At 53.2% G+C, this 25,258-nt stretch overlaps 8 protein-coding genes across 8 annotated transcripts; 4 read left to right on the top strand and 4 right to left on the bottom strand.

Moving 5' to 3' along the window:
- Positions 1 to 112: 112 nt before the first annotated feature.
- Positions 113 to 2,316, bottom strand: QC762_508115 (uncharacterized protein). Its single transcript, XM_062891226.1, has 2 exons — positions 1,064 to 2,316; positions 113 to 1,006 (listed from the first exon to the last, which is right to left on the bottom strand). Exons 1-2 carry the CDS (start codon positions 1,076 to 1,078, stop codon positions 293 to 295), a joined length of 729 nt encoding a protein of 242 aa, XP_062742551.1. The 5' UTR covers positions 1,079 to 2,316; the 3' UTR covers positions 113 to 292.
- A 1,613-nt stretch (positions 2,317 to 3,929) lies between these two features.
- QC762_508120 (uncharacterized protein) lies at positions 3,930 to 7,154 on the top strand (the record flags this gene model as incomplete). The annotated part of the gene is made up of 1 exon (XM_062891227.1): positions 3,930 to 7,154. The coding sequence occupies one exon, from the start codon at positions 3,930 to 3,932 to the stop codon at positions 7,152 to 7,154; it is 3,225 nt and encodes a 1,074-aa protein (XP_062742552.1).
- A 32-nt stretch (positions 7,155 to 7,186) lies between these two features.
- QC762_508130 (uncharacterized protein) lies at positions 7,187 to 9,425 on the bottom strand (the record flags this gene model as incomplete). Its single annotated transcript, XM_062891228.1, has 3 exons — positions 7,187 to 7,364; positions 8,125 to 9,302; positions 9,372 to 9,425. The coding sequence occupies 2 exons, from the start codon at positions 9,423 to 9,425 to the stop codon at positions 8,766 to 8,768; spliced, it is 591 nt and encodes a 196-aa protein (XP_062742553.1). The 3' UTR covers positions 7,187 to 7,364; positions 8,125 to 8,765.
- Positions 9,426 to 10,080: 655 nt separating this feature from the next.
- Positions 10,081 to 12,009, bottom strand: CAT1 (catalase A; the record flags this gene model as incomplete). Its single annotated transcript, XM_062891229.1, has 5 exons — positions 11,834 to 12,009; positions 11,751 to 11,781; positions 11,538 to 11,673; positions 10,487 to 11,484; positions 10,081 to 10,433 (listed from the first exon to the last, which is right to left on the bottom strand). The coding sequence occupies exons 1-5, from the start codon at positions 11,840 to 11,842 to the stop codon at positions 10,081 to 10,083; spliced, it is 1,527 nt and encodes a 508-aa protein (XP_062742554.1). The 5' UTR covers positions 11,843 to 12,009.
- Positions 12,010 to 12,385: 376 nt separating this feature from the next.
- QC762_508150 (uncharacterized protein) lies at positions 12,386 to 14,212 on the top strand (the record flags this gene model as incomplete). Its single annotated transcript, XM_062891230.1, has 3 exons — positions 12,386 to 12,547; positions 12,604 to 13,790; positions 13,842 to 14,212. 3 exons carry the CDS (start codon positions 12,386 to 12,388, stop codon positions 14,053 to 14,055), a joined length of 1,563 nt encoding a protein of 520 aa, XP_062742555.1. The 3' UTR covers positions 14,056 to 14,212.
- Positions 14,213 to 14,379: 167 nt separating this feature from the next.
- Positions 14,380 to 16,922, bottom strand: QC762_508160 (uncharacterized protein; the record flags this gene model as incomplete). The annotated part of the gene is made up of 3 exons (XM_062891231.1): positions 14,380 to 16,367; positions 16,426 to 16,571; positions 16,704 to 16,922. The coding sequence occupies 3 exons, from the start codon at positions 16,920 to 16,922 to the stop codon at positions 14,417 to 14,419; spliced, it is 2,316 nt and encodes a 771-aa protein (XP_062742556.1). The 3' UTR covers positions 14,380 to 14,416.
- A 370-nt stretch (positions 16,923 to 17,292) lies between these two features.
- On the top strand, positions 17,293 to 19,828 carry GDE1_2 (Glycerophosphocholine phosphodiesterase; the record flags this gene model as incomplete). Its single annotated transcript, XM_062891232.1, has 4 exons — positions 17,293 to 17,444; positions 17,494 to 18,323; positions 18,590 to 19,699; positions 19,748 to 19,828. The coding sequence occupies exons 1-4, from the start codon at positions 17,339 to 17,341 to the stop codon at positions 19,826 to 19,828; spliced, it is 2,127 nt and encodes a 708-aa protein (XP_062742557.1). The 5' UTR covers positions 17,293 to 17,338.
- Positions 19,829 to 22,788: 2,960 nt separating this feature from the next.
- On the top strand, positions 22,789 to 24,875 carry QC762_508180 (uncharacterized protein; the record flags this gene model as incomplete). The annotated part of the gene is made up of 2 exons (XM_062891233.1): positions 22,789 to 24,083; positions 24,143 to 24,875. The coding sequence occupies 2 exons, from the start codon at positions 22,789 to 22,791 to the stop codon at positions 24,612 to 24,614; spliced, it is 1,767 nt and encodes a 588-aa protein (XP_062742558.1). The 3' UTR covers positions 24,615 to 24,875.
- Positions 24,876 to 25,258: the final 383 nt, after the last annotated feature.

Here is a 25,258-nt window from a genome sequence, read left to right on the forward strand (position 1 = left end):
GAAAAACAACAAACCTCAAGTGACTTGTCTTTGATACTGGTAACTGGCTCCTTACCTTAACATATCGTAGGTCCAAGACACTGAAAGCCCCTAGTAAGTAAGAGGCACCGTTTGTCCAAATAGATATTACATTATCAGGTTTTCTCTCTACTCTAACTCCAAAGGCAAATCCGTAAACCAAACCTTTTGTGAAGGTGTCGACGGCAGAAACTAGCTCAATATAACCATAGTTAGTCACAACTGCCTTTCTTAACAATGGGATCAACAACTGACAATACGTTATCGCACCCATTTACTGACTAACAATGATAACAATCGTCGGATCGCTCTCCTCCTCAGCCCCGGCATCACTATTCCGACCGGTGCCAGCAGAATCCGTTCCGTTCCGCGCAGGGGAAGAGACGGCCGCAGCCTCGGACGTGGCAGTGGCGGCCGCAGAGGTCACAGACGAGGCAGGATCCGACTTTCCCGCAGCAGGGGGTGCGGCAGCTTCACCGTCTTTAGCCTCATCAGCTGGAGCGTCTGCAGGCGCACCAGCCACCGGTGGTGCAGTCGGAGATGCCTCGGTCTCACCAGCCGCGGAGGTAGCAGCTTCGGTCCCATTGGCGGGCTTCATTATCACTCCAACACCTGCTCCGGCACCGCCAGTAGCCTTTGCTGTCTCCGTTACAGTTGCGGTTATGGTCGTCTCCCCTGCGGCATCTGCACTGTCGGCCGCTGCTGCAGCTGCAGAAAGAGGTCCGAGGATGCCTTTCACTTGGGACACGAGAGCGTTGACAGCGTCGATGATGTTGCCGGGTTGGCCAGCTTCTGCTCCCGCCCCCGCTTCGGCTGGGTTGGTGATCTGAGCCGGTGGAGCGGTAGCGTTGCCTGCTGAAGTGGCGGGAGGTGTTAGAGTTGAGTTGGCAGCCGGGGCTGAGGCAGTTGTCGGTGTGGGGATTGGTCGGACCACGAGAGGCGAGGCGGACACGGTTGCTGCTACTGTGAGAGCTATTGTCAAGGCCACCTGTAGTTGCGGATATTGATGAGAATCCTTTTAAGTGTAAAGGGGAAAGAATCATACCTTCTTGTTGACCATCTTGGATATGTCGTCAAAATCTATATGATTTGAAAAGAAGTGAACAGCGCCGAACCGAGAAGTATCTCCACGACCAAGAAAATTGAAAGCTGACGGAACAAGTGAAAGAGATCTATCCAGCAGATCAAGAAGGAGTGTAAACTTATCGTCAACAAAGAAAGAAAGGTGAGCGTCTAGCGCCCGAAGAAAAGAGCAGAAGTGAGCAGGAAAGCAGTAGCGAGCGTTTGGCAGAACAGACAGAATCCGGAGACACAATTGGGACCTCGGGTTCCTTATTATACCGTGTCTTCTTCCTCAACTGTCATCCTTCCTGTCGACCTCCGCATAATGCAACAGGAAAATCATCGACATCGTTTTGCAAATCAAACCTTTGGTAAGCATCCCATATTCCTGATCTGAATACATCTCAGCAAGGCGTGGCAAAATTGAAGTGCTTTGGGGTGAGAAATGTGAGATAAACTCCGACTCGAGAAGTCGTGTGATATACGCTTCAGTGTTGAACATCTGGCCAAACAAGAGACCAGCAGGGGTTTAGAAGGTAGAGGTTTCCGTGGCTGATCGCCTAATGTGGCCCATTTTGATAACCTCGGTGGTGAGCCACATGAACTTGGCAGAGATAATCTTAGCTCAGCACGCGGCGCAGTCGATCACGAATGTCTGTGGGAAAATAAGAGCGGCCGCAGCTGCAGAGTGCCAGAGTCCAGTCTGTGCTTGGCCCCCCATCTTCTGGGATTTTGATCCCCAACAAGAGACATGGTTCGCGGTGAGGCTTGCACGAATCACGCTGCAGGGTCTGTCACGACCACGTTCACCAGCAGGTGAACCCTGGTCAGAACAGGTCCATGGTTGACGGCTTGCATACCGAGGGATTGGATAAGGCGAAGAACTGGGGAAAAAGAGGCGAGGAGCCCCTGTGGCGCACATGGCATCGGTGGTCTCTGGGACAGAACAGACAGTCAGAAAACCGTCCCAGGGAGAAAATGCTGCTGGCTCCTCCGGCATCCGTGATAAGCCGGGTACACCGGCCGTCGGTTTGGCATAGTTGGCGGCTGAGACGGCCGCCGGACCGATTGGACTAGGTGAACAAAAACGAGGCTACCGGTGTTGCTTCTTGTACACCTGAACTAACCAAACAAACGGGAGCTATCCAGCCTAAGAACAGGCTGTTGCTGATGAAGCTTTGGCGATGTGCCACGGTCGCCGTTGAAGATTGTCGGAAGGGTGGGGTATCAGCTCTGAGGTCCGACAGGGGATAAGGCGCCCAGACCAGGTGGGGGGTGGTGGGTGGGTAGGGCTTGGACGTGATGGGCTCCACCACAAACCGATCCTTCACGGGTTCATCATGAACCTCTTTCCCCATCGAGATGCCTTCATTTTCTGTGCAGCGAAGCACCTCGCATTATTCTCATGCCGGTGACATTGCGATGGCAGCACCTCTGTGCTGCCCGACTGTCCCGACGTGACCTCACTGCAGACCGACCGTCGCAACATCAGACAGCCTGCGCCAACAGTGTTTCATGCCACTCAGCAGCGCGTCAACGACGCCCTTGAACGCGACCTTTGTCAGCAGGAACAACACTTGGAACACTTATCACAAGCATCACAGGCGAACACTCGAGCCATTTGCAACCGCAACCTCCTATCAAAAAGACGCATTTCATCGCCATTACACATCCCGCGGCTCAACGTCTCCTTATCAACTGCCCAGACCTCTCCCCAGTCGTCAATCATACCTTATCCGCTAGTGCCATGCAATCAATGCCTAGTGGACTGCCAGGGGGATCACAGGCCCAGACGCTCCCTCCACACACAACCTCTGCCTTGGAGCCCTCGACAACCTCATCGGTCATCTCGTCCTGCATCAGAAGGTCGCACCGTTGTAGGGTAGCCCCCTCTTCCATATTGGGACAGGGTACACGATGGTGCATCACTATCGTGCCGCCCGGGAAACTGGATGGTTCAGGAAGCCCTGATCCCCAGACCCCAGCTCCACGGTACCATCATGGACGACATAAATCTCCTAGGGCATCATATCACGTACCAACTTCGCATGGCTCTTGTTCTGGCCCACGATGGATAGCTTTCCTCGTGAACTGCTGTAGATCAAGCTGATCCGCCTTTGCTTTTCTTCATCTTTCCTTCCCTTTTGTGTTTCTGATCAGCTCCCAAGTATTGCATCTGCTTACTGCCGGCCCTTCTTGTTGTCTTGGCACCTTATTATTGCCCGGCCGATAAGCAGCCCGCAACGTTGATACCTCGCCCGGCCTGCAGGTGTGCGCCGAGATTCCAGACGAGGATTGCGACTGCATACAGCCTTGACCCGAGCAATCGGCTTGGTCCCCGTCTCTGACGCAGCATTCTCGAATAGGAGAGGCCTGAGAACCAACGATACATGTAAGGGAAGACGGACTCCCACTCGCCGCCACATTGGGAAAAAGCAAGCAGCATCCCGTTCCTTTTCGTCGAACGAGAATTTCCACCCATCTTTTTCTTCCCCTCCTTTGCTCTCGACCTCGACGGTTCCTGTTTCTTTCTTGCGCGACATACGCTCCTTTCCGACCCTCTACCCGCGTCAATATAACTGCTGACGAGTCTCAACTTTTGCCGTCCATCTGCAGTACAACGCCCTCCACCGGAGCCGAAGCGGCAGTCAAAATATTTTTGCAAGCGCCTCTTGAGTGCAGAAACGGCCCGCAACGATCACCCGTGATCACAGACGCCGTTCCCATCAAAACTCTGCCGTGCCCCGCCCATGTTCAAGCTACACCCTGCGTTCGACCTAGTTTCACGCACGATTTCTCCAACCTTATTTTCAGCTATACGGCTCTCTTGAGCCTCTTGGACCAGCATCATGTCTGGACGCAGCGCCTACGTGCGCAAAAAGATTACCGAGACGAAGACGGGGGAGCAACAAGGTCATGGTAGAGCCCGGGCAAAGTCAACCACCAGCTCCGACAATGTCACCATTAGCGATTACCCGATAGGGTCCATGCCAGCGCTCCGCCAGGAGAGGGATCTTGTGACAGGGGTCGGAACAACAAACGCGCGATTCTTGAAGTTCTCTGAGCATGCTCGCGAAGATGAGATGATGGCATATCGAGGAGACGTTCCCTCCTATGTCCCTCAGAGCAGTGGAAGTCAGAGTGGATCCAGTGTGGATGGACGACGAGACGGCGCAAGCACTTCCCAGCGGAATAGGCCGCTCAACGATTTTGCCTATGCTCGTGCGCGGCGGCCGGTCATCAAGACGGAAGATGTGTCAGGGATAGAAAAGTCCGGGCTGCGAAGCATGCTGGACAAGAGGAGTGATGATTTTCGGAAGGGGTTGGCCAAGACTTTTGCTTTCAAGAAGAAGGACAAGAAGGGGAGCAACGCTGAGAAGGCTGGCGACTTTAGACCAGAGTCTTCGGCCACTGTGCGACCCTCTCCCATTTCAGCTGACTTCAACGACGGCTATGATGCCGACGTTTCACCCATCCAGTATCAACCATCGCCATCTGGACCACATCCCGGGGTTCCTTGGGACGACACAGGAATGCTGTCACCTCCACCCTCCGGGAAGCTACCACCCACACCGGGCTCCTCAGGAGCGCCTCCTATCAAGCGGTGGATAGGAGCTGGAAGACCAGTTCAGCGCTGGAATAAGCTGCGGAAGGATCCAGAGCTGTGGGACCCCAACGGAGATGTGCTGGTGTTCTTTGGGACCAAGGGTCAATCTCCGCGGCCAAACCCGTCTTTTCGCTTGTCTTCGCACATCATTGAGGCGACCGAGTCTCGGTTCCTCATTACACTTTTACGAGAGGGCTCGACAGAAGAGGATATCCACTTGCCACCATCGCCTGCCGGCGCACCACCGATGCTGCAACGGCATAACACACACGGGCAACATCTTGCTGCAGGGGGCATCGGTCGTGGCGGGCACCCGACACCACCAGTTTCGGAAGACAACAGCTGGGAGGCTGACGGGCAGATCTCGTACGAAATGTACTTCCCAACCCCCGTCAGCATGAGCAAACTTGACCAGTTTCGACATCACATTACTACCCGCAACGTGTTTGCAATGCTCTACCACTCCTCCCTTGTTGGCTTGTCGTTATACCAAGCTCTGACGGATCTTCACTCAAGACTGGAGTCATACATGCCACCCGAAACTGACAATGTTGGCACCATTCTCAACTATCTGTCTGCCCGCGGTACTGATGATGTGCGCAATGACCCAGAGACTGCCGTCAGCCTGCTGGCCTGGAGCGAGCAGAGCGACGTCCGGTGGGAGGAGGGCTGGCGCGAGAGCTTCTTGCATTGCGCGGGGATGTACTCACGGCTTGAGACTTGCTCTGATTTCCGATATCTCACTCCTATCACCAGAGCTCTTCTCGAACGCGCGTGTCTCGAGACACAGCTTCGTGTTCAAGCAGCGGAGGAGCGTCTCGCTGCCTTCCAGTACAGCGACATGTGGCCGGCAGCTGTGGCCACAACAGCCAGCACCAGTGGTCCTGTTGGTGCTGCGCCAGCCAAAGCAGCTGCCGACAGACTGCAGAACTTTTTCGTTCAGTACTACACTCGGGAATATGGCTCCTGGCCGCCGCCACTATCACCCTCGGGAGGAGCAGATCCTTATGCCACGGCAATGGTCCAAGGAGTACTGGAAGAAGAGGAAGACATCTGGCTCACCCGGACGGTCGCTCAAGCCTTGCAAAAGGACTTTGCCGCGCTATACGACTACCTCGTCAACCGGGACATTGTCTGGGACGTGTCGGAAGCACGCTCCAGCAGGAAATGGATGATGGTCAGCGAAAGCGGCAACCGAGCCTTTGAGGCCGACACCGAAGACCTCCCGATGACGGACATGCTCATCGAGTTTGACAACAAACACCGCTTCCCTCACATCCCGCACCCTTATCCCCTCGTCCCGGAATCCATCCCCCCCTCTCTCAACCCAAACAAGGACACGTCATCCACCAGCGGAGGCGGCATGTTTGGTAATAAATCCTCCAAAAAGCCCACCGCCACAACCACCCGTGCTGGTGCGCTCGACCGCCGCATCCAACTCGCCTACACTGAAGCAACCAACATCTGCATCCTCGGCTCAGACTTCACCCACTCCGACCTCCTCGATGCCTTTTCCAAGTTTGAGAAATCCGACAAAATCTCCGAAGTTGACCCCGCCACTGCCCGACGGGGCCGATGGGTTCTTGTCTATGGTATCCTCCAAACCCTCGCATCCGTCTCGGTTGACGCCCCCAACGTCCGCTACCGCGACAATGTTACCTACCACCTCTCTCCCCGGCTCAAAGGCAACACCAAGCTCCCCCCGTGGAAAGGCTCTTCCAACCCCTCGGCCAACCCAGAGGCATCCCACGAGTTGTCCCACTGCTGGGTCATCCCCCATACTTGGCGAGCCACTTCCCAGCACGGGGGGAGCAGCGTATCCAACAGCGGAGCGGAAGAAAACTCGACCGACGAGCAAGACGATTTTTACCCGGCTTATGGCTACGGTGGGAGGTCGTATAACTTCCCCTTGCCGTCCTCCCGGGCGCCCAGTTCGGCGGGTGGGTACAGGAATAACAACAAATCACTCCGCTCCGGCAGCAGCCGCGCACCGTCTACTGCGTATAGTAATAATTTGTCTTCTGCTGCGTCTGTCATGTCTCACTCCGAGACTGGCTCCGAGGCGGGGGGGTCGAGTATCTGGTCGCCTCCCCCTTCCTCGGCCGGGGGTGGATCACGAAGGGTAACCTCCTCCTCGCGACGCCGGGACAATGCCAAGATTTCGGTGGCTCCTGGTGGAGGGGGAGGGAGGTATATTGATCCTGTTGAAGAAGGGGGGTGGGCTGCCCCGGGGCAGACCTATGCCTCCCGCCCTGGGACTGGGACGGGGACGGGGACCGGAGGGTATAACAACAAGGAGGAGGGGGATGATGGGAGGAGTTTTACTACTGCTTATACCAGTCGCGGGGGGGAGAGGGATGGGAGCCGCGTGAGGGGGGGGAGTGGGAAGAGGGAGAGGAGCAGTCCGCCGGTGATACGGGATTTCGACTTTGATGGGTTGGATGTTATTGATGATCATGCTCCTTGAGGGCGGTTTTCGTTAGGGTGGCAGGTGTAGGTGTTACGATATGGAATGGGTGGTGGTGTATCAATATTTTGAGGGGATGTTTTGGGAAAAGGCATGAGGGAGCAAGTAATGGTATTACACTGACACATCCGTTTCATTCACATCCAACGCCGCGAAGAAGGTTTAGCAGTCCTTTCCACAACTTAATCCTGATTTGAAGGGGTGTTATTCCTGGCACAAACCTCCCCCCCCCCCGGTTGGGCATATTCCAACAGTAAATACCCCCACCCATCTTCGCACCGAAAAGTGCCAAGATACCTGGGAAACAATGTCCTCAGCTTGAGGTACGCCTCAACCCTCATGTTCAAATCTACCTTCCTCGTCTTCTTTTATCCACATCTTTTTGACCGCGGCGATCTCAAGGGTTGGGTATTCTCTAACCATATGTGGGCCGTGTGATATCCAGTCTTCGTTTATCGCATACGTCTGCACTCTTCCTTTGCTGTCTTTCCCGTAGTAGAGAGTGTTGCCAGGGGAGGATGCATCGTTCTGTTAGTGTGTGGCTGTTTGATGATTTCTCTTCTAATGAAACCGGGTTGAACAAGTTTTAGTAGTCCTTAAACGCCATCCAAGCAGCTGCGTCGGTTCCGAAAACGGCGTCACAGGAATGGCGAGGGAGGTGGGTGTCGTCTGTGTTGTTGGCGAGGAAGTGGGTGATGTATTGAGGTGATGAGCAGGAGACAAGGGTGGAGAATATGCGGAGGAAGCGGTTTTGTAACGTGGTGATTTGAGCTGGGGAGGTGCTGGGGGGTAGTATCGAGTGAAGTTGGGAGGTAGTCCAGTAGGCTTGGAGGGCGGGGTAGGGGATGTAGTAGGCTGAGTGGTTGTTTGGGGTGGCGCCTTCAAAGGAGTGATCTTCTAGGTAGGCTTTCAAGGTGGTGAAGTGGTCTACTACCGTGCTGACGAGGGGGAGGGTGGGGGGGGGGGACACTCAGATGGTGGTGGCGGGAGCAGTGGTTGCGAAGACGTTTAAAAGGGGAGGATGGCATATTTATTTGTAGAGCCCTAGAATAAACAATAAACACAGAGATTTCTTGGGAGCAATCGCTTCGTTCACTCATGACAGTTGGAGGCCTTGATGTTGAATGGCCGTGTGGGGTTGTGTTGGTGCCCATCAAACCGCCGGTCTTGACATTTTGCACCAACCACCCCTGATGGGCACCACAAGCTGTTCATCACAAAATATCACAGGGCGGCTACCTATCTTTCGTGTCAAAGCTCCTGCTCTTGACTGGCACACAAGTTCCGATGACTTTTCAGACGACTGAGATAAAAAGGATTGGGGATACAAACAACCAAAATCGGGACATTTCTAGCGCAACTCCCAGCCTGTTCATCAACAACCACACCGTCGAGGCAAATCTATACAATCCCTAAAAAGCCAAGCACAACATCAGAAAATCCCCCAAATATACAAACGCTCAAAACTCAATGGTCGTCACGTCGTAGCCTCGCGCCTTAATATAAACACATTAATCCATCACTCGTAAGATCTCCTGCCCTTGAACATCACACCATTTCCAAGAAAAAAACCTCATGTAACCCCCCACCCCAGCCCTAACTCTCCCACACTCAAACATAAGCCCGATGATGGCTATGCCCCCTGCTCCCAGAATAACTCCTCGACCTCCTCGAGCTCCTCGACCCCCCCCTCGACCTACTCACCCTCCTCGTCTCCACATACCTAACCTTCTCATCCCTCGCCGTATGCCTCCCATGCACCCACGCCATCACCGCCGTGATAAAAAAGAAGACAACATTCATGATTCCCATCGCAAAGCAAGCCTTGAGCATCCCGCAGGTCTTGTCAAAGTTAACGCTGACAACCAGCCACCCGTTTTGTCGCAGAATCGCCCCAGAGGAGCAATCCGCGTTGGCGATCCCCCGGAGGTAGTACACGCCCGCGATGAGCGCGCCAAAGAGACAGAGGTCGATGAACCCGACGAATTGGGCGTTGTTGGAGGAGCGGTGGTAGGAGAAAAGAGTGAAAACTGCCCAGGCGAGGGCGAGGACGGAGACGATGAAGAGGACGAGGATGGAGGTTGGGGTCATGAGGTTGGCGGAGAGGTTGATGTTGACGAAGTAGGAGAGCATGCCGACGATGGGGACCTGGAGGGGATTGTCAGTACAGAAAGGGGATGTATGTATGGAAGAAGGACGGGAGGGAGGGGGGCGTACGAGGGTCAATATCTCCATGAAGCGCCAAAAGGCGAACATGATTGCGAAGAGCATTTTGGCGATTTGTGCTTAAGGTCAGGCAGCTGTCTTTCGTTATCGTGCACGTATGACGTCCTCAGGGACAAGCGACCGCTGTATGTCTCTCCTCTCGAAAGGAATTCAGGGTCGAGCCTGTGTGTGTGTGTGTGTGTCGCAAACCAGACCCGACAAACCGGGAGGGCAGTGGGGCCGAATCTGTGTTTTTATTTACCAGCCGTTCGTTCGAGCGTTGCGCAGGAACCCGTTGGACCATCAAACAACCTTATTCTGACGTCTGTGTTGCTGCGTGGATGGAAACAGAAAGATGGGAGGAAGAGTAAAAAAATGGAAGGATTGCTCGCGATTTGTCAAGAAACGCCGCGCCCACCCGACGCGGCGCAGCTGACACGACACCGCATCCTGATTTTTCCCTCCAGCAGCATCCGACATCTTCAACACCTGCAGGAGGAGGCTGGGGGGGGGGAATGGCCCGTCGTCAGTGAGTTGGATGGTGAGCGGGGGGCCAATCAGAGGGGAGATGTTGTGTGACGTTGTGAGGAGGAAGTGGGGCAGTCACCACGTTGTCGCAAAGTGGTCTGTGCGGAAGTGTTTGCAGGGAAATCCGAGAGGTTGGTGCCTGGTGGAGGTTTTTATTTTTAATTTTTGGATGAACCTTGATGGACAAGCACAACTACTTCTTCTTCTCCTTGGAGCAAGGAGCACTGCTATGCTCTATCCCCGCACCGCCCTCGCTATCCAACTCATCAAGAGCCTTCTGTATCGCCTCCCCGACCTCCTTGTCAACCCGATTAAACATCTCGATCGTCGCCTTCTGTACTTGAGGAAGAGCCTTGCCAACATGGGCCGCAACATTCTTGGCAAAGACCTTGTCTTCACCGTTGCTCTTAAAGATCTTCCAGAGATCACGAGGCTGCTCAAAGTCTTCGTCTGTGACTTCCGACGAGAACTGAGTGACTTTGCCCACCCACTCATCGTGGGCAATATCTGCTGGGCCGAGACGAAGAGAGCGGAAGGAGGATCGGACTGGGACAGTCAGCATCGAGGCTCTGTGTCGAGGGGTCATGTAAAGGACTTACCATAGTCCGGATCACCGTCATAGTTGCCGTCCACACGCATCGGCCCGTCTCTTTGGTACGGCGAATAGACGTACTGGGCGCGGTTGCATGGTAGCTGTTGGTAGTTGGGACCCACGCGGTATCTGGCTGCATCGGGATAGCTGAACATTCTCGCTTGCAGCATGGGATCGGCACTGGGGCCGATGCCAGGAACCATCGTGCTGGGACTGAAGGCTGCCTGCTCAATGTCCTGGAAGTGGTTGTCGGGGTTGCGGTTGAGAGTCAGCCTCCCAATGGGTCTCAGCGGGTAGTCCTTCTGTGGCCAGATGCGGGTGATGTCAAAGACATTCCAGCGGTAAGTTTCCGCCTCCTTTGGATCCATGATCTGGAAGTACATCGTCCAGGAGGGGTAGTCCCCCTTCTCAATGGCATTGTACAGGTCCTTGATATGGTAGTCAGGCTCTTCTCCCGCCAACTTGACAGCTTCATCGGACTCAAGGTTCTGGATCCCAGCGTCAGGCTTGAAATGGATCTTGACATATTTGAAGGTGCTGTCTTCTGGCTTGCCGAACTTGAAGGTGTGGTTCCCGAAACCGTTGATGTTACGCAGAGACTTGGGGATACCGCGCCCTCCGAAGAGCTGCATGAGGCAGTGGACACCTTCCTGGTTGTTGTTGTGAAAGTCCCAGAACATGGTCGAGTCAGGGACGTTGGTTTGGGGATGACGTTTGTGGGAGCGGTTTAGACTCGGGAATTTGACGGGATCTCGGATGAAAAAGACGGGAAGATCGTTGCCGACGAAATCCCAATTGCCTTCTTCGGTAAACATCTTGAGGGCGAACCCGCGGATGTCTCGGGTGGTGTCTGAAGACCCCTTCTCTCCGGCCACTGTCGACAGGCGGGCGAGGACCTTGGTTTTCTTGCCCACCTTTCTCAGGAAAGCAGCGGATGTAAAGTCTGATACATCGTGAGTGCACTCGAATTCACCCCATGCTCCTGCGGCTTTGGCGTGTACGACTCTGTGCAAAGGTCAGTTAGTGCCTGCCTATGGGTGAGCGCGAGGTCGCCCTACCTCTCAGGAATCCTCTCCCGAGGAAAGTGGGCGAGGGTCTCTATGAGCTGGGTGTCTGATAAAAGTGATAGCTGCCCTCCCTTGGGCTTTTCACCACGTAGAACAGTTGCCGCGGTTGGGTCATGGACAGGCCGGCCTGGGCAGTGCTCAGTCAGTTGTGTGTTACAACATAGAGTGCTTACTCAGAAGAGGTGATAGAAAATGCATAGGTACCCTCGGCCAATGTAACGATGGGGGCGTCGTCCTTGCGCTGCCATCAGCATAGACCTGGCCTGCCTCCATGGTGTCTGACTTACTGGAGCCATCTTGAAGATCTCAACCTCTTTCCCGCCGTTCCAATAATAGTGGTACAAAAGGATTGTTTGGAGTAACAGCTACTGCAGCCACAACTTAATGATTAGCACTCGATTGATATACCATCTCGCACACATCTACGCATCATCAATATATCATCAACATCGGTGGATAAGTTGGTGTCATTGACGTCACCGCTCTGAAATACTCGCAGATTGCACCACCCATTACTACTTTACGATAATCGAAATTAACCCGATAAGAAGTTATTTGTTCTAGTGAATCTGGTTCTCGAAAGGTTGTTCGTGGAAATAATGGTAATAATGGCGTGTAAACGCATGACGTGCCAATGACAACATTACCAAAATGTGCTGCTGTAACCGTCCTGCACCACAATCACTCAGCCACCTGCAGGACCGTGTAAAACACAGCAATCGTGATAATTGGAGAAATAGGCCGCTCAACACTACAAAACCGGCAGCCACCCCTTCTTTTCCTAAATACCTTGGCAAAAGTTTGTTTCAACCCACACGTCCGGCCACGCAGACATCCCCATGGCCCCCGCAGAACCCAACGCACTGCCTTTCAGGCCAAAGGGGGAGACACCTCACTTTGCTGAGGAGAAGGAGGGTTGGAAGGGATATGTCGAATGGGAGGAATTCCCCGAGAAGAAGAAGCAAGCTCAGGAAGTCCTAAAGAGATATGATTTTCCCGAAGTGAGTTCTCGCAGCTGACCGCGGTCACCTCAACACACACTCACCATTCACATTAGCCCCCCGAGTTCCAACTCAACCCCCTCCCAACCACCAACCCCGTCCTCACGGGCGAACGCTGGAAGCAATACCACTCCGCCTTGGGCCTATCCCACATCTTCCACCACAGCTGGGAAACCGTCCTCCAAGAAAAGTCTCCAGACATGACCCACATCCTGCAGTTCCCCTACAACGGCGAAGCTCCCGGCGACCGCCTCATCAAAACAGAACTCACAAACAACAAAGACCACTTTGTCCGCAACCACGGCGGCATCCCTGACATCGATCCCGCTAAATGGACTCTTGACATTGGCGGTTTGGTTAAGAACCCAAGGAAACTCACTTTGGCGCAGCTTCAGGATGAGAGGACTTTTCCTAGGCAATCTAATATTGTCACGCTTCAATGCAGCGGTACTCGTCGGATAGAGCAGATACATGAGTACCCTGGCGATGGCGACGAACTGATCAACGCGCCGTGGGGGGAGGGCGCTATCTCTACTGCGAGATGGACGGGGGTTTCGCTTAAGAGGGTTATCAAGTATTGTGGTGGTCTTGTTGATGATAAGGGGGCGGATAATATCGAGTTTTATGGTGCGGACACGTACTTTAAGAAGGGGGGTGTGCACAATTATGTTGTTAGTGTGCCGTGGAGGAAGGTCAAGGCGCATGAGGTGCTGCTGGCGTGGGATATGAACGGGGAGCAGCTGCCGAGGATTCATGGGTTCCCGGTGAGGGTGGTGGTGTTTGGGTATATTGGGGCGAGGAGCGTCAAGTGGCTGTATAAAATCAGGGCTATTCACCGGCCGAGCATGGCGCCGGTGCAGCGTAAGGAGTATTTGTACTATGCGCCGCAGATTGGGAAGCAGAATGCGAGGTACAGTAATGGGTTTTCCATTCAGGATATGCCGGTTAGCTCGGCGATTATTACGCCGAAAAAAATGGATCAGATTGTGCATGAGGGGAGGGTTAGGCTGGCGGGGTGGGCTTACTCTGGGGGAGGGCACTGGCCGGTGAGGGTGGAAGTTAGTGGAGATGGGGGGAGTATTTGGTATGAGGTCCCGGCGGAGAATATGTCTACCAAGTACTTTTATGCCTGGAGGACATGGTGGGTTGATTTGCCGGTTGATGCGGAGGGGTGGTTGGAGATGTGCGTGAGGTGCTGGGATAATGCGATGAATACGCAGCCTACTTTTGTTAGGAGTGCTTGGTAAGTAAAACCCGATTATGGTGGAGGGGTTGGTACTGACTGATAGATCAGGAACTGGGACTTGCACGTCACTTCCTCTGCTCACCGCATCAAAATCTACAGTATCAACAAGTCGAGGCCGAACACTGCTGCGAGGCTCAAGCAGTTGGAGGAGAACAATACCCCCATCGTGCCGATCACGAGACCGATTCACTTTGATTTGGAGACTGATGACGAGTATGCGAAGGCCATGGAGTCAAGGGCTTGGAGGGATCCGTTGGAGTAGATGCCTGTGGATTTTGCCCATCAGGTTGTTCTAGGTGGGTCAGGGGGTTCAGGGGTACTCAGTGGTAATGTGTCAAGACTTTCTAACTTCTGTGCTGCACAAAGGTTGAGTCTTGTCCAGATTACCAGCGCTTCATCTTTGCGATTTCATATACCCCTATTTCGTTCTTTCTTGTGGCAATTGATGTTCTTCGATAATGTATATGCCTGTCTAGTAAACGAGAGACGTTGTCCAGCTCGTGTAGCTCTGAAGAACACGCAAATGACATCAATGACATTTGCCGAGTGTAGCTCACAGCAGGTCACAACAATCCACGATGCGCACAAACAGCAACGCGTTTGATGATCCTATCTTTACTCATCTAACGCACCTCCGCTGCTGCAATAACCTCCAATTTCTCAACCGCATCCTGAAAACTCTCTACCGACTCCTCGTCACTCTCCGGGTCCTCCTCCTTCCTCCAAAAACCATCCTCCCACGTATTCGACCTCGAACCCAAGCAAGAAAAGAATCCAGCCTCCATCAAATCCTCCTCACCCCTCCTCATATCCGGCGCCGCATTGATGACACTCAAAAGTTCATCAAATGCCCACACCAGCTCCTCCGTAACATCCTCTCTTTGACGTAGAATAGCCTTGAAGTTGCCGAGTGTATACTCCTTGTCATGGTTTGACCGAAAGTGACACGCGTTCGCCAGAATATCCATCCTTCCCACGTCACCGTACAACGCCGCAATTTTGATGAGATTCGGCCCTTTGAGACGAGGGCAGACGCTGTATTCTGACCATCGATCGAGAAAGAGGCGTAGGACGTTGTGGCTGTTGTATGTAATTGCCGTCGTGAGAGGTGTCTCCCTTGTGACGGCCGTGGCGTTCAAGTCAGCACCGTACTCCAAAAGGAGCATGGCAAAACTGGCGTTGTCATTCCTTGTCGCATGGAATAGTGGCGTCTTTCCTTCCACCGTACGGGTGTTGACATCAGCACCGAAATCCAGCAATCTCTTAAGCAGAGTAGCGTCCTTGCTGTTCCGCGAGGCGACGCTAAGCGGGCTGCCTTTCTGGACACCTTTCGGGGGAAGAGGGTCCGGATCTGCCCCTGCCTCAAGGAGAAGTTCGACGCATGCAGTATGACCCTGAGCTGCTGCATTGGACAATGGTCCAGAGATCTGGACATCCATGATGTTGGGGTCGGCACCAAAGCTGAGCAGCGTGGCCACTGTCTGGACATCACCCTTGGCCGCAGCCCACGCCAGCGGAGTGCGTCCCATGGAGTCCTGAACATTCATATTCCCAGGGTTCCGAATAAGCTCCTCTTCCAGGATCTGAAGCGAGAGTCCCAAGACAATCTTGTGAATTTGCGTAAACTTGGACGCCTCGATGAAGTCGTCGAGAAAATAACTTCCCCATGTGATTGTCCTGAGAGCTTCTGTTGCCGCCTCAGATAGCCCACCTTCCAGCAGGAAATGACACGCCTTGAGTCTTGGACTATTGTCGAATTCGGATATCGGTCGGTAATCAGCGTCCGCGCCAGCGTGAACAAGAAACTTGACGGTTTCGTACTGCTTCGCATACAAGGCCCATCTCAGCAGAGTGTAGCCGCGGCTTGTGCTGACATCTCGTGGGGAAGCAAGTCCATTATTGAAGAGATACTGCAACCCCCGTGTGTTACCCTTTTGAGCAAAATCAACGGCCTGAGAAGAATCGGGTATTCTTCTGAGAGAATCGAGATGCAGTGATGGTCCTCCGTTGAGGCTTGTCACGACTTGGAGTCTGATGATGGTGGACCACAGTGACATGGGAAACCAGTATTCCATGCTGACTTGCCTGGCGCGAGCACCGCGGCATTCTTCGCTGTCGCACTTTGAACTGAGAAGTGGTAGTCCAGAATACCCAAGAAACAATCTTCCCAACAAATTGTTTAGAATTGCTGGCGTTGCAGAACGCTGCTGAGCGTGGCAACAGCATCGGCAGCCGGTGTGGCATGTTGCAATGAAAGGTCGAACACGAACACTGATGGTGTCTTCGGAGCATACTGTCGCTGTTTTCTTTTCCAATTTCGAGATTGTCTGTCGTTTTGTAGTTCTCGCAAGGCCCTGGTATGTTGAACCAATCTGCGAAAACTGTCGCTCATGAAGCAGTTCTGTCTGCGCCCTGATAAGCACCTCAACACGGGCAACACGCTCGTCAATGCCTGCCATTGAGCTCATAAACGCCTTGCTCATAGCAAGATGCTCTTGTGTGGATTGAATGGAGGATCTGGCGGTGAGTGATGATATTTCTTGTATATCAAGTCGAATCTTAACCATGTCTTGTCTGTGTCAGGAGATGCAAATCAGTGTTGCCCTAGAATAGATGGAACCAATAATCATACGAGTTGGAGGCTCCAAGAAGAATGTTCAAACTAGACTTGACTGTTCGAATGTCTTCTTGCAGGGTTTGAAGACGGCCCTGCTCTTTGAGCCATATGCCGGCTTTGAGAACGGGGATCTTGTATTCCGACGATGCCGCGGTGAGCCGCTCAACGATGGATGCGAGTTGGTTTAGTTTGAGTCATGCCTGAATCAATAAATGAGGAATGGAGCTTATGGTCTGCTGTGAGCCCAGAAGATTGGACCGCTCCTTCAGGAGTGTGGCGACCTGTGAAAGAACGACCTCGAGGTCGGCCACCTCGTTCTCTATGGCATGGATGCGCCCCGGGAGGCATTTGCAAAGTGAGCGCAATTCAGAGATGGCTGAGCAGGTAGAGGCTGCAAGGCTAGCCACCGTGATGATATGGCAGCGAGGGATAAGGGGTCCATGACTATTGGTTGTGTGGTGTCGAAGGATCCGTGGTGATGGAATGTTCTTGGCACCGATGTCAAGTGGCATGGAATCGAACAGGAGACTGTGTCAAATGTCCTGTCGGGTGCTCATGGAGTGAAAATGGCAAGTGATGACAGCCGGCTTGTGAGTTTTGCTACATGTCGACGATGAATTCAAATGCAATGAGCAGGTGTCAAATGTTGCGGGGTTGCCAACGTGGGAAGGAGACGGGCTACCCGAATGCCACATTTCTGTCGGGATAGCAAATATCCATGGGGCCAGGCTGTTGCTGCTGCTGCGAAGGCCATGCAAGAGGGTCACCATTCAGCTGAAAAGACAGTGAAACCAACTCAAAGATGGAGACACACCACACGTGACCTGTTTCGGGTGTTCCAATCAGAGATTTCGGGTTGCCCGTTGACATGAGCAACGGTCCGGCCCGATCACAAAGCACCACTTCCATTCCCATTACCACCGTCAAGATGAGGTTTGGGCAGAATTATCACCGGAATTTTGTTCCGGAATGGAGTGAGCACTATGTCGACTACAACTTGCTCAAGAAACATGCCAAACTGGGCAACATCGCAGGTAAGTACCACAGCATGCCCCTTTACAGCGTAGTATTAACAGTCCGCAGACATCTATGAGTACCTGGACAATGCCGTTCCTGCTCTAAAAGCCTTCTACCAACACGAAATCAATACCGACAGCTTCCAGCAAGAAGATTTGAATAAACTGCAGTGGTTTGAAAGAGTCAACGTGGACGCTATCGAAAGAATCATCACAAAGCTCAAGCGAAATGGTCACGCTGGCAGCCCAGATCCCAGCAGATTTGCCTTCTGGAAAAACTCACGGCAAATGAAACTTTACAATCAGCAAAATGGGAATGGGCTCCAGGATGGAATTCTCCCCAACAAGCCGAGAACAGCGAACCCTCTCCAGGTGGCGATCAGGAATCAAGATGACGAACGGGTTCTTGCTCTGGTGCAAGACTCAAAAAACCTGCGCTATCTATCTGCCCGTGGGGAAAACGCGCTCCATGTTGCCGCTCAACTTGGTCGGCTCGATTACACAAATCTTCTTCTCAAAGCTTTGGCCAAAGGTGGTCTCAACCATGACATTCCCGACATATCGAGAGGTTGGACACCGCTCTTCTTTGCCGCCGTGGACGGCCACTTTGATATCGTACAACTACTGCTCGAGGCGGGGTCGAATCAGCACAAAAAGGATCATTTCGGGTGGACTGCCAAAGAGTACGCTGTTTTCAAAGGGCACCTCGCCGTGGCTGGTCTCTTTGAAACCACCGATATTAATGGGCTGACTGGTGGACCTGAACAGAGTCCAATTGGACCCTCCGTTTACGCTCCTGAGCACTGCAGAGAGGGTGAGCAGATCATTATTGCCACGCTGGGGAGTTCGAGGAAAGACAGGGTAGTGACGGAAGTCGATTTGAGCTACTGCTCCTCGGTATACGCCCCCGGAACAAACCAAGACGTTGCTTCTTTCTACCTAACCATATCAGCCGTGGGAAACAAGTCCCAACTCCGACGGAAAGTGCAGCTTCCCATGCTGGACGAGCAATCAACGACCCCTTTATCTTTACAATTTCTTCAGATGTCGCAGCACAGTTGATATTCCACGTTTACCGCGCCACCCCTGAGGGAAATGTCTTGCTTGGAAGCGGGACCGCTCTTCTAGAGGGGAATTCCCATCAATTTGGAACAGGACGACAGAGTCTCATCCGCGAGCAGACTGTTCCCATCTTGGACAAAGAGACGATGAGTGTGGCCGGAACAGTCACATTCACCTTCCTCATTGCCAAACCATATGTCCATGATCTTCAGGGGCCACAAGGATTTTCTACACCAGAAGAATGGAAAACAGCGCTCACGCCAGTGTCTTCGCCACCTTTGCTCGTTGGACATCGAGGCACCGGCCAAAACCTCATCGCCAACAAACACCTCCAAATAGGAGAAAACACCGTCGGCTCCTTCCTCTCAGCAGCCACTCTCGGCGCCTCCTTTGTCGAATTCGACGTCCAAGTCACCCGGGATCTGCAGGCAGTCTGCTTCCACGACTTTTCCCTCAGCGAGTCCGGCACCGATGTCCCCGTTCACGATCTCACGCTGGATCAGTTTTTACATGCGAGCAAAATCCAATCTCCGCACGGAAATCCCCTTTCCATGCTTGGGAAGCCTTGTTCCCAAGATGAAGGCAACAATGCCAGACCACGATCTCGCTCACTGGGGGAACAGTTCGAGGCAGGGGCGATCCAGATCCGGGACAGGATGAAGCACACGGTTGATTTCAAGCTCAAAGGTTTCAAGCCAAACACCAGGGGGGAATTCATCCAGGATTCATTTGCTACTCTCAAGGACATCCTGACGCAACTGCCGGAGGAAATAGGGTTGGATATCGAGATCAAATACCCTCGTTTACACGAAGCGGTCGATGCTGGTGTGACTCCGGTGGCTATCGAGTTGAACACCTTTGTTGATGTTGCTCTTGATACGATACGGCAGCACAACAAGAAGGGTTCCAAGAGGAAGATCGTGCTTTCTTCGTTCACACCAGAGATATGCATTCTTCTGTCTCTGAAACAAAAGGCTTACCCGGTGTTTTTTATTACGAATGCTGGCAAGATTCCCATGACGGACATGGAGGTTAGAGCGGCTAGTGTTCAAGTGGCTGTGAGGTTTGCCAGACGGTGGAATTTGACTGGGATAGTCTTTGCGTGTGAGGCGTTGCTGTTGAGCCCAAGGTTGGTGGGGTATGTGAAGAAGAAGGGAGGGCTGGTGTGTGCTACCTATGGGGAGCTGAATAACCAAGCGGAGGTGGTGAGGGTGAGTAACTATCGAGTAATCATAGGGCTGAGCTAACAACCTTTGCAGAAACAGGTAGCGGCGGGGGTGGATATCATTGTTGCGGACCGGGTCCGCTTGGTAGCTGATACCTTGGCGGTGCTGAATTAGGGAGGTTGATGGGGGTTAGGTGCAGGATGTTATCTGTTGGTGCTGGCAGCCTTGGGCTGCGGTGGAAGTGAAACATGTCACAAGTGCCTTGGATCTGCAGGATGCAGCATAAGTGACATGCCCGGTTCCATCTCATTGGGTTTAGCTTAGGAAGCTGATGCCGAGTACCTCGCCAATGGTGGGAGATCGCCATATCAGATCTATCAGATAGGCAGTGCCAGCCCACGGATGGACGAGTGACCACCCTTATCTGCCGCGAGGTACTCTCTAATTATAGGCTGGATGATTGTGAGAAGCAGGTACAAAGCACGCGAAGTGACACTGCATTAGCGACAATGGCACGTGGCGGTTGTAAGGTGTGGTGGTGGTGGTTGAGAGTATAAAGATATCAAGCACCTCTCTTGGTTTGTTGTCGAACTACGGAAGGTTTTCACTGCCACACAAAACACGATCCCAATCCTTTGTCTTACCCTGATCCATATTATTCATCCTCAACATCAAACATCCCTAAATTGTCTACTTAGGCACTTGACTTACCTACCATATTCTTTCCTCTTCCCCCACCTGCTTAACGGCGTGCCTTGCCCCAGACTTCCACACTTCGTTTGCCGTCATCATGACAGCGGAATTTCGTTCCTCGTATTCAACACGTCAGACAATCATGATTGTTGTTCACCTCCTACTGGGCTGACATCAAGACACCAAAAGCATGGAAGGTCGTTTCCTTCATCGTCACCACCTCCAACCTCTCATCGATACCCACACCAATCCGACCAACCAGACAGCCCAAAACATGTCGATGATTGCTGTCAAACCATCCTCCTTCCTATCCCAGCCAAGACCGGAGCAAGTGCCGCGACTCCAGCCTTGATTATCTAGAGGATCATCATCACATGGCAGCCCCCCCGCCCCCCCCTCGTCCCTGTCCGAACCGTTGAAGCGGGCGTCGATCATACAGATGGGGATGGAGATAAGTTGGCATGACCAGTGCTTGTTATCCCAGGATTCCCACAACAGGCAAAGATGTCGCCATCAATGACTGGCAGTGGGCAGCAATAGGCTGAAGCCAGTATGGATTCTCTGACACATCGTAACCACCTTGCTCCCCACTTCTTTCCCAACTGAGTCTGACACCAGGCGCGCAGAAGCAAGTCATTGGATTTGGTGATTCGGTAACGGCTTTTTGTCCGTGCTGTTGTGTACTGGGTGATCCACCGCTATCCGATTCGTTTCTTTGTCCTTTTTAGGAGATGTTTTGGAGCCTTCAAACATATCGACATGTTTGGTGGTCAAAACCTTTCAAACAACAATTAAGGTGTTTTTGCCAAGAGGCTTGGTATTTTCTAAATCGGACGGAGACTTGCGAGCCAACGGCGGGCGCCGCCGCCCCCTTCTTAGCCGGCTCTTGCAGGTCAGCGCCGGCAGCTTTGTTTGCCTCAAACCCGTTCTTGGGGAAGAGACAGAGTCCCACGCTGTGATGGGGGGCGTTGAAGGCATGGCAGTGGGGTTGCCTCGGGTGTTTACCCCACTATCCGTTGCAGCTGAGGCTAGCGTTATCGGGGGGAGCTTGGACACCCTTTGAAAGAACGCCTCTGACGGTGTTATCAGACGCTAAAACTTAATCTCTGGCCAATCAACGGCCGGGAATTTACCTGTTTCATCGTGAACTTCACTCTCAACACCCACGCTCAACACTTCAACGGCATCCTCGTTCACCATGCCAATCTCAGTTGCTTCCATGCTCGCCGGCTCCAATGGTCCCTCTACCCCGGTAATTTCACTGTCCGTTTTCTAGTCTTGCGGCTGCTTTTCGTGGAGTTCCCGACTAGATACCGATCGATATCAAAGAGCACGTACTGAAGGACGCGTTTAGTGGCAGATGTACCACGATTAACAGACCCCCACGCTGGGGTCATCAGCGGCTTGCGGTCTTGGTCCATAGGACCCCTACTATCCGTCCAGCCGTCGACGACACCGAGGTCAATCAGATATCGCTTCACCAGCTCGTTGGCCCAAGCTCCCTCGTGGTGGTGCGCCTCAGATGTCAAACCACATCATCAACCTCGCCGTCTCACGTGGCGGTTGTCCCAGATTGGACATGACTTGCATGACATTTCTCTCGAGCACACACGAATACGCCTGAACTTATCTACCAACACCGAGGAGATATCCAGAAGCAGATCATCACAAGGCACTATTCCTTGTTGTCGCCGCCTGGCGTAACGGACATGAGCGAAAAAAATGTGTCTTTGTCGTTCCTAATATCGGAATCGATAGAATACTAGTGCTCGATGGAGTTCCCGTGGGTGGAGGGGACGCTGGACAGGAGGGTCCCGCCGACCAACGGCTCCGCACTAGCCCGGGGGTTATGCGGAGTTAACTCTTCTTGGAGATGGAGTCTTTGGTGTTGGACGAGCTGTGGTGGTTGCCGGCCCCGAGCGAGCGGTCCCTCGGTTCCCCCCGCCCGATTGAGAGCTGAAGGAGAGGGCAGAGAACCAGTAGCAGCATCAGAAGCAACACCAGCAGCAGCAACCAATGTGACACTCCCAGGAGATACAAGTCGCATGTGTAGACAGCGGGGATATGCACATCCTAGCCGCTTTGGACGCTGGAGGAGCTTGGAGACCTGCCGGGTCCCACACCTCCACTTCGCTGCCTCCAGGATCTTGTCCGCTTGTGGGACTCGTGCACCTCCACCGATAAGGCCTTGCAGCATTTGGCAGCCCACCCGGTTTACAGATCTGCCACCACAACACACCACGCCCTTGAGCCGTGTCATACATTTAAAGTTCTGGGACCCGGCACGTCTTTCTGACAGTCCGGACCATCATTCTCGACATCCCAACTCCATCTCTAGCTACTCTCTCCTACCCCAGCATCTGCCGGGTCCTCCTTTCTCCATCTCAGACGTCATCTGAACCTCAACTCCCCGGTGTCCACATCCGCCTTCAACGTCCACCATGGATGAGGATCAAGGTCCGTCCCAGATTGTCCCTGGGCAGACGCCCAAGAAGACCTTTGGCGATCGCCTCAATACCATCAGAAAGACCTTCACTACCAAGGATGGCCTCATCGGCGACTATGACTACGCATTCCTTTTCCGGCCGAACCTCCCTTTCATGGCCAAATCCGACAAGGCTCCACCATTCTTCGGCCTCAACGACCGCATGCCTGTCATCCTCGCCCTGATTCTCGGCTTCCAGCACGCCCTTGCCATGTTGGCTGGTATCATCACACCTCCAATCATCATGTCCGGCGCCGGCGGTGTCAACCTCACCACAGAGCAAACTCAGTACCTCGTCTCTACCGCCCTCATCGTCTCCGGTCTCCTCTCCGCTATCCAGATTACCCGTGTGCACATCAAGGGCACCCCCTACTACATTGGCACTGGTCTGATCTCTGTCGTCGGTATCTCGTTCGCCATTATTCCCGTTGCCACCGGTGCCTTCAACCAGATGTATGAGAATGGCTTTTGCCAAAAGGATGAGTTTGGTGCCAAGCTCCCTTGCCCCGATGCCTACGGCGCTGTTCTCGGCACAGCTGCCCTTTGCGCCCTCCTCGAAATCGCCCTGAGCTTCATGCCACCAAAGATCATGCTCCGTATCTTCCCCCCAATAGTCACCGGCCCTACCGTCATGCTCATCGGTATCCACCTCATCGAGTCCGGCTTCAAGAACTGGGCCGGTGGCTCTGGTCTCTGCGCTGAGAAGAACCCCGCCGAGTTCTTTGCCCGCTGCCCCGATATTTCTGCGCCGAACGCCCTGCCGTGGGGTTCGCCAGAGTACCTCGGTCTCGGCTTCAGTGTCTTCGTTACCATCATCCTCTGCGAGCGTTTCGGTTCTCCCATCATGAAGTCTACCTCTGTCATTATTGGTCTCTTGACTGGCTGCATCATTGCTGCTGCCACTGGCTACTTCAACCGTGCCGGTATCGACAATGCGCCTGTTGCCTCCTTCATCTGGGTCAAGACCTTCAAGCTTACGCTTTATGGACCGCTGGTGTTGCCGCTGATGGCAGTGTTCATCATCTGCGCTTGCGAGGCTATTGGTGATATCACCGCTACTTGCGATGTCTCCAGACTCGAGGTGGAGGGCAAGCTCTACGAGAGCAGAATCCAGGGTGGTGTCTTGGCTGATGGTATCAACGGTATGCTGGCTGCCCTCTGCACCATCACTCCTGTTACCACCTTTGCCCAGAACAATGGTGTTATTGCTTTGACTCGCTGCGCCAACAGAAGCGCCGGTTACTGCTGCTGGTAAGCTCCTTTCTTCCCTCGCTGATCTGACCCTCAACATGCTGACTCTCCTGCCATAGCTTCTTCCTTGTCATCATGGGTGTCTTCGCCAAGTTCGCCGCCTCCCTTGTTGCTATTCCATCTGCCGTCCTCGGTGGCATGACCACCTTCCTTTTCACCGCTGTCGCCGTTTCCGGTATGGCCATTATCACTAAGGGTGTGCCATTCAACCGCCGCAACAGATTCATCCTCACTGCTGGTCTTGCTCTCGGCTATGGTGCTACTCTTGTGCCGAACTACTTTGAGAATGTCTTCAGCTACAGCGGCGAGGACAAGGGCCTGCAGGGCTTCCTTGATGCCATCTCCCTCATCATGGAGACTGGCTTTGCTGTCACGGCCATGATCTGCATGATCTTGAACCTGACGCTCCCGATGGAGGTGGAGGATGTTACTGAGGCGGTTGCTGGGCAGAACCAGAGTGTGGTGACTGCGGCGAGGCCGACGAGTGCGGGGGATAGTGTTGAGGAGGAGAAGGGTGTCAAGAGCGCCTGAGGGATGGACATTTGGATTTTAAACAAGCGAGTTTTTGTTTTTCTTTTTATTGGGTTGGGATGATAATGGTTTTTGGATACATGTATATGGGCCGGGTGGGATGGGAGGGCACAAGTGTTCAAAAAGGAGGCATGATGTGATGATGACTTGGCGAGCATGGAAGCAAGCATGCGAGAAGCAAAGAAAGGATACCCTGTTGTTATGTATTAGTGGTGGATTCGAAGTGAATGGAATGAATGAAGATCAAGAGATTGTGCAGTGCTTTGAGTGACCGAACGTGTGGTGTGTTGAGGCTTTATGCCACGGTGGAAGTTATAGACAACAACTCCGGCATCACTGCGGGAAGACCACTCTATTTCCACCCGGTTCTTCCTGTCAACAACAACCAGTTGCAACATGTTTGGGTCAGCGCACTTATAAGCGTAGGGAAAAGTTGTTCTTTATTGGTGGCAACATCCTGTCTGCCCCAAGGAGATTTATGACGAGAGCCTGCTCAGCAGTGCAAATTTAACCATTATCCATCAGCCGAGTTCGTTGATGGCCAACCTGGAATGCACCGTCAGTAACCATACATCCACCAAGCTCTTCAAGCCTGTCCAGCTTAGCGAGCATCGGGCCTGAGACCACTAAGCTTTGCCTCAGAG

Source organism: Podospora pseudocomata, chromosome 5 (genome assembly GCF_035222375.1).
Source record: "Podospora pseudocomata strain CBS 415.72m chromosome 5, whole genome shotgun sequence".
In the NCBI taxonomy this organism is placed as follows: Eukaryota; Fungi; Ascomycota; class Sordariomycetes; order Sordariales; family Podosporaceae; genus Podospora; species Podospora pseudocomata.